The 7,117-nt window shown below is 51.9% G+C and overlaps 2 protein-coding genes across 2 annotated transcripts; both read left to right on the top strand.

Annotated features, from left to right (window-relative positions):
- Positions 1-657: 657 nt before the first annotated feature.
- On the top strand, positions 658-1,083 carry LOC125112137 (RING finger protein 11-like). Its single transcript, XM_047754377.1, has one exon. It carries the CDS (start codon positions 658-660, stop codon positions 1,081-1,083), a length of 426 nt encoding a protein of 141 aa, XP_047610333.1.
- A 4,645-nt stretch (positions 1,084-5,728) lies between these two features.
- Positions 5,729-6,154, top strand: LOC125112136 (RING finger protein 11-like). The gene has a single exon (XM_047754375.1). It carries the CDS (start codon positions 5,729-5,731, stop codon positions 6,152-6,154), a length of 426 nt encoding a protein of 141 aa, XP_047610331.1.
- Positions 6,155-7,117: the final 963 nt, after the last annotated feature.

Raw genomic sequence — 7,117 nt, 5'->3', positions numbered from 1 at the left:
TGACTTTAAGTGCCCGTTTAACTACAAAGTAGAGATGAACGCTCATGAATGCAGCTGGAATCCAGACAAGGATTCTGTCACTGCTGAGTTTAGAGAGGCCGGTGGAAGAAACTGAAATAACGAAATAAGTGTGTGAGAGGCAGGACAGTGTTTCCAGGGAGGAAAGACTGGCTGGAATGGAGTCTTGAAGCAACGGCTGCGGTAGTTTGGGGAGCTCCCTGGTGGTCTAGCCATTAAGGATCCAGTGTTGGCCCTGCTACGGTTCGGGGCACTGCTGTACACTGCTCCCATCGCTGGCCCTGGAACTACTGAACACCCGAATGCTGTGGGCACTGAAGGGGGAAAAGGGAGTTTGGGGTACGGGCCCAAATTGAAGCACCAGACGACCCACGCCGAAGCCATGCAGTTTTGTCACGTGCCTCAAGCTCGCTAAAGCCCTGCCCCCAGCATGTTAGCTAGGTAAACGACCCGGAATCGGGGGGCGCATGCTGAGGCTCACTGAAGCCTGTCTATGTAGAGCTCCCAGCAGGGAATCAGATTTAACAAAATGTTTATCTGAACGTTCCTGCAGACCTGAGAAACAAGGAGGTGTGTTAGAACTCCTCTGGAGAAGACCGTCGGGAACAGTCCACGGATCTCCCACCCTAGGCCTGAAAGATGGGCAACTGCCTCATCCCTCACACCTCCGAAGACCTCTTGGTTCCTGAGTCTGCCACGCGCTTCGGTGGGAGGAGACGCCGGGCTCGCTCCCGGGAGAGGAGACCTCGCGATCAAGTGCCCGGCTGGGCACCAGCAGCACCACTGGTCCAAGAGGAACAAGTGAGGGTGCCCCAAAGGATCAGCCAAATACAGTGCCTGCCCAAAGGAGTGTACGAAAGAGATGGCTCCCAGGAAAAGATGGAGCAGGAGGAGTGTGCCATCTGTACGTTGGACTTTGTGTGTGGGGACCCCATCCGATCCCTGCCCTGCAAGCACTTCTATCACCTGGGCTGCATCGATGGGTGGCTGACCAGGTCCTTCACGTGTCCCTACTGCCGAGGGCCGGCAGATGGCCCACAACCTTCATCCCGGGACACTCCTTGAGCCAGCACCCCTTGTTTGACTTCGGAGACCCATCATTTTGCGTGATTTTGCTGTTTTGTCACCGTGCCCTAAGAGCCAGGGATTGGGAAATAAAGTCATGCACAGAGGTTTCCTTTCCACCTCCTTGTTTCTCCAATGAAGGTATTCATGTATCGTTCACGAGCAACAAACATCACAAGCTTCTTTGCTTATGACTGGAGAGGACGGAGGGCGCCTCCATGTGGGTATCAGAGAGCATGTGGGGCCCCTTTGTGCAGCCAGTCCAGGCAGGCTGAGGCCAGCGCTTGGGCCTCGACCCCTGAGCCATCCTGCCTCAGGGGGAGCTACTGCAATGTGCTTCTTGACTTGGGGGCACGTGCCTTTCAGGATGACTGGCAATGGTGACCAACGAGAAAGTTGAGTTGACGAGAATGATAAAAGTGAAGCTACCCATGCTGAGCCCTTGCCCTGAAACACATAAGCTGGGACACATTCTAGGCCAAATCAACCCATCTGCAGACAGCATCCTTTAGTAACAAAATAGCGCCTCCCTTTTCAGGGGTAACATAAGGGAGAACATCCACCAGGAGGTGCAGGACGATCGGGAACCCAGAGCCTGGCTCCACGTCCTGGGGTGTCTCCCACTCGGGGTGAGAGTTGGCACAGTGAGACTCGACCCTCTGCCTTTGAGGCTGATTCCCAGCACAGACAACCCCTGGTACATCACGGACAGGTTGTGATGGGGAATCGGAGAGGCTGTGATGGGGAATCGGAGAGGTTGTGATGGGGACTCGGATGGCTCATACAGCACCTGCTGATTGTCCATTAAATAGAGGAAAACGGTCCCTCAACTCTGGATAAGTCGTGCCTCTGAACTGTCATCTGCCATGGCTCTGTTATCCAGGCCCTCCTGCTAATGTGTGCTTTGCTTTTCGTGGCGGTTCCCTGCCCTCTCTTGCTGGCATGGCTCTCTGTTGGTCTCTGGCACTCACTCCCTGTTAACTGTCTCCCTCTTCCTGACGTTCTCAGGCTCCCACTGTGGCCATATCACTAACCTCTTGATTTCCTCTACCCCCCCCCTCCCTCTGTTTAACCCCCCTCCTCAAAATTCCTGACTTAGGAGCCCCATACCACACAAGGACTCTCTCCTGTATGCTTGAGACCCCTCCATATCTCCAAGTCATTGTCCGGGGCAGAGAAGAACAAAACATACGAGCAGGTCGACAATTTCCTCAAAATTGAAGCGTAAAACAAGGGCATGGACGGTCTTGGGCATGGCCGGTCAGCAGCCTCCCACGTTACCAGAATCCCCTTAGACTCCTCCATTTCACAGGCTCCCCAAGCACCTGCAGCCCTTCGCCGTGGAACCAGGCTGCCTGTCTACCCCACCCTCAGCCCAGAGACCCTGGGGCTTCCCCTCACCTCTCCCCAGTGGCCCAGCAGGGGCAGCCTCCGGAGAGGAGGGAAAAGGAAACAGAGCTGAGGGGCCTGCTGCTCCCCAGGCAGCCCTCGAAGCTGAGAAGGTGTGAGGGGAACACGGGGCTATCAAGTACAGAGGTCTGCCCCAGGCCCCAGGCTGGGGGACCACATCCGTGAGCGGTGCCTGGTGACCCCTTTGTGCTCCTGAAGTGACAGTTCTGTCCTTCATGTCATCTGGGGCAGAGATGAGCTCCTGAGGTGTCCCAGCCCTACCCAGTCTGAGGTGGTGTGTAGGAGAGAAAGGGCCTTGGCCGTCGACCCCTGCCAAGGGGCGGTGTGTTTCCCCTGACCCTCGGGGGCCTCATAGCCCAGTGAAGCCTCCATCTCGATGCCTGAATCGAGATGCGGTGGAGAAGGGGCTGCTCGTGCCACCGTGGTCGGCCGGGGGAAGGGGGTGGTCCTGACACTAAGTTTCCAGAGCAGGCACACTGCCCTTATTACACTACGTGTTTACTGAGAAGTTGGAGGCGACAGCAGGCAATGAAGCCCTTTCTAAGCCTCCCCTCCAGTCTGGCCATTTGGCAATCAGTAGAAAGCTCTTTGGCCAGTTACCTGAGGAGAGGTGGGTTTCACCGCGGAGAGCACCGAGAGAGCCAGCAGGGAGGGCTGGGCTTGCTTGACCTAGAACCAGTCTCCATCCCCATCACACCCTGGGGAGATTAAAGGTAGGAATCCGACTTTCAAACCTTTTAGAGTTTATTTGAAAATAAGGTAGGTGGGAAATGATATTACAGGAACCTTAATTATACAGTGAGATCCTTTGTTCTAGGATTCTGTGATATTCTGAAGCTTGGAGGGTGTTAGAGTCTTTCAGAGGGCATCCAAATGTGATCTGAAGAGACCTGTGCTGGATTGTTTTCTCCAACTTGAAAGGAAGATACAGGTATGCCAGAGGCCCGGAAAATATTGTCCTGAAAAATATTTTTTGAGTTCCCTGGTGGCTCAGCCGGTTAAGCATCTGGCAATGTCATTGCTGTGGCTGGGGTCACTGCTGTAGCTCGGGGTGGATCCCTGGCCCGGGACCTTCTGAATGTCATGCGCCCAGCCAAGGAGTGAACGGATGAACACGTGAACGAGTACATACATTTTTTTTCACATCAATATTCCTCCTTACACATCCCGGGCTGAGAGCATGTTGGCAGCGAGTGTCCTCACGGGAAAGAAGAACAGGAAGGCCCCTCGGCCACAGAGGCTCCACGGCACTGTCCAGAACCACTGAAACCACAAAACAAACCAGCAAGGCTGCTGGCAAGAGACCACCACTCTGCTTGGGGGGCTTATGGAAGAAGTGGAGGATTCGAGGAATTACCCGTTTTCCTTAATCGTGTCAATACTCTTTGCCTCCTTAGCGGGAAAATATTCTGTCAACGAGTTGGGGTTGATCACATTTCTTTTGACTGGTACCCAGCTTGATCCCATTTGATCAAGATGGGATCAAGATGATTGATCAAGATGGGATCAAGATGATTGACGAGATGATGTGATCAAAGAGGACCCATGACCGGGTGGAGTTAAATTGATGATCGGGTTATCAACTGTGTATAAAGAGAGCTCACCATTCAAGTGAGGCTTAGTTTCCAGAGAGAAGAAGCACTGAGCTCCCCGGTGTGGTGACAGTGAACCCAAGAGAGAGTTGGATTCCGGTAAGCATGCAGGAGTTCTCCGCTGGAGGGACAGACCTCCGTAATTTTGTAGAGGAATTTTGGGTGGAGGACGATTGTTTCGTCTGACTTCAGTCATCTCATAGTAGGCTGTTTGAGGGCAGGTTAAGTTGTCGTGGGCATGGAATTTCTCTTGAATTGTAAGGCAACCTGTCAGAGAGCTACGTGCTAACCCTTACAAGTCAAGGCATGATTTTCTGCAATTAGCCTGGTACAGGGCACGGTAGACGTACAAATGACAAAGTATGTCCCAGGGCCCAAGGAATAATGGCCTTGCAATTAAGGCAATGGGGAGAAGAAGAGGGAGACTAAGCTGGGCTGGGATTCAGTGAAGACGTCCTGGAGACGTTTCCGTTTAGGGAGAGACCGAGGAGTTCCCATCATGGCGCAGAGGAAATGAATCCAACTAGGAACCATGAGTTGCAGGTTGCAGGTCCCATTCCTGGCCTCGCTGAGTGGGTTAAGGAGCTGGCGTTGCCGTGAGCTGTGGTGTAGGTCGCAGATGCAGCTCGGATCTGGTGTTGCTGTGGCTGTGGTGTAGGCCGGCAGCTGTAGCTCCGATTAGACCCCTAGCCTGGGAACCTCCATGGGCCGCGACTGGGGCCCTAAAAAGACAAAAGACAAAAAAAAAAAAAAAATTTCAAAATTCAAAATTCAAAAACCTAAAGTGAGCCTTGGGGTAGGGGTGTGCAAAGGTGTGGGAGAGACCATAGAGTTCTGTGCAGAGACAAGCGCCAAAGGGAATTGGGGCTGTGTGGATGGACGAGGCCACGGGAAACGTCCAAGCCTCGATGCCTTGGGGAGACCTAAAGCCCCCCTCGAGACAGAGCAGAAATTCATTTATTTTCTTTTTCTTGGCAGCGGACATTTGACTTTAAGTGCCCGTTTAACTACAAAGTAGAGATGAACGCTCATGAATGCAGCTGGAATCCAGACAAGGATTCTGTCACTGCTGAGTTTAGAGAGGCCGGTGGAAGAAACTGAAATAACGAAATAAGTGTGTGAGAGGCAGGACAGTGTTTCCAGGGAGGAAAGACTGGCTGGAATGGAGTCTTGAAGCAACGGCTGCGGTAGTTTGGGGAGCTCCCTGGTGGTCTAGCCATTAAGGATCCAGTGTTGGCCCTGCTACGGTTCGGGGCACTGCTGTACACTGCTCCCATCGCTGGCCCTGGAACTACTGAACACCCGAATGCTGTGGGCACTGAAGGGGGAAAAGGGAGTTTGGGGTACGGGCCCAAATTGAAGCACCAGACGACCCACGCCCAAGCCATGCAGTTTTGTCACGTGCCTCAAGCTCGCTAAAGCCCTGCCCCCAGCATGTTAGCTAGGTAAACGACCCGGAATCGGGGGGCGCATGCTGAGGCTCACTGAAGCCTGTCTATGTAGAGCTCCCAGCAGGGAATCAGATTTAACAAAATGTTTATCTGAACGTTCCTGCAGACCTGAGAAACAAGGAGGTGTGTTAGAACTCCTCTGGAGAAGACCGTCGGGAACAGTCCACGGATCTCCCACCCTAGGCCTGAAAGATGGGCAACTGCCTCATCCCTCACACCTCCGAAGACCTCTTGGTTCCTGAGTCTGCCACGCGCTTCGGTGGGAGGAGACGCCGGGCTCGCTCCCGGGAGAGGAGACCTCGCGATCAAGTGCCCGGCTGGGCACCAGCAGCACCACTGGTCCAAGAGGAACAAGTGAGGGTGCCCCAAAGGATCAGCCAAATACAGTGCCTGCCCAAAGGAGTGTACGAAAGAGATGGCTCCCAGGAAAAGATGGAGCAGGAGGAGTGTGCCATCTGTACGTTGGACTTTGTGTGTGGGGACCCCATCCGATCCCTGCCCTGCAAGCACTTCTATCACCTGGGCTGCATCGATGGGTGGCTGACCAGGTCCTTCACGTGTCCCTACTGCCGAGGGCCGGCAGATGGCCCACAACCTTCATCCCGGGACACTCCTTGAGCCAGCACCCCTTGTTTGACTTCGGAGACCCATCATTTTGCGTGATTTTGCTGTTTTGTCACCGTGCCCTAAGAGCCAGGGATTGGGAAATAAAGTCATGCACAGAGGTTTCCTTTCCACCTCCTTGTTTCTCCAATGAAGGTATTCATGTATCGTTCACGAGCAACAAACATCACAAGCTTCTTTGCTTATGACTGGAGAGGACGGAGGGCATAAGAGATAGATCTGAGAAGATGTTGCTGTCGTTTATGTCAGAGATTGTTTGGCCTATGTTTTCCTGTTAGAGTTTTATAATATCTGGTCATATCTAGTTCTTTAATCCATTTGGAGTTTATTTTTGTGTATGGTGTTAGGGAGTGTTCTCATTTCATTCTTTTCCATGTTGCTGTCCAGTTTACCCAGCACCACTTATTGAACAAGCTGTCCTTTCTCCATTGTATATCCTTGCCTCCTTTGTCATAGATGAGTTGGCTATAGGTGTGTGGGTTGTATTCTGGGCTTTCTATCCTGTTCCACTGATCTATATTTCTGTCTTTGTGCCAGTACCATATTGTTTTGATGACTGTTCCTTTGTAGTATAGTCTGAAGTCCAGGAACCTGATGCCTCCAGCTCCATTTTTCTTTTTCAGGATGTCTTTGGCTATTCTGGGTCTGTTGTGTTTCCAAACTTTAAACTATTTTGTTCAAGTTCTGTGAAAAATGCCCTTGGTAATTTGATAGGGATTGCATTTAATCTGTATATCGCCTTATGTAGTATAGCCATTTTCATAATATTCACTCTTCCAATCCATGAGCATGGTATTTCTTTCCATCTATTTGTGTCATCTTTGATTTCTTTCATCAGTGTCTTATAGTTTTCAGAGTACAGATCTTTTGTCTCTTTAGGTAGGTTTAACTCCTAGGTATTTTATTCTTTTGGATGTGATGGTAAATGGGATTGCTTCCCTAATTTCTCTTTGTGCT

Source organism: Phacochoerus africanus, chromosome 11 (assembly GCF_016906955.1).
Source record: "Phacochoerus africanus isolate WHEZ1 chromosome 11, ROS_Pafr_v1, whole genome shotgun sequence".
Lineage (NCBI taxonomy): Eukaryota > Metazoa > Chordata > Mammalia > Artiodactyla > Suidae > Phacochoerus > Phacochoerus africanus.
This window is presented reverse-complemented; position numbering and strand designations above follow the sequence as displayed.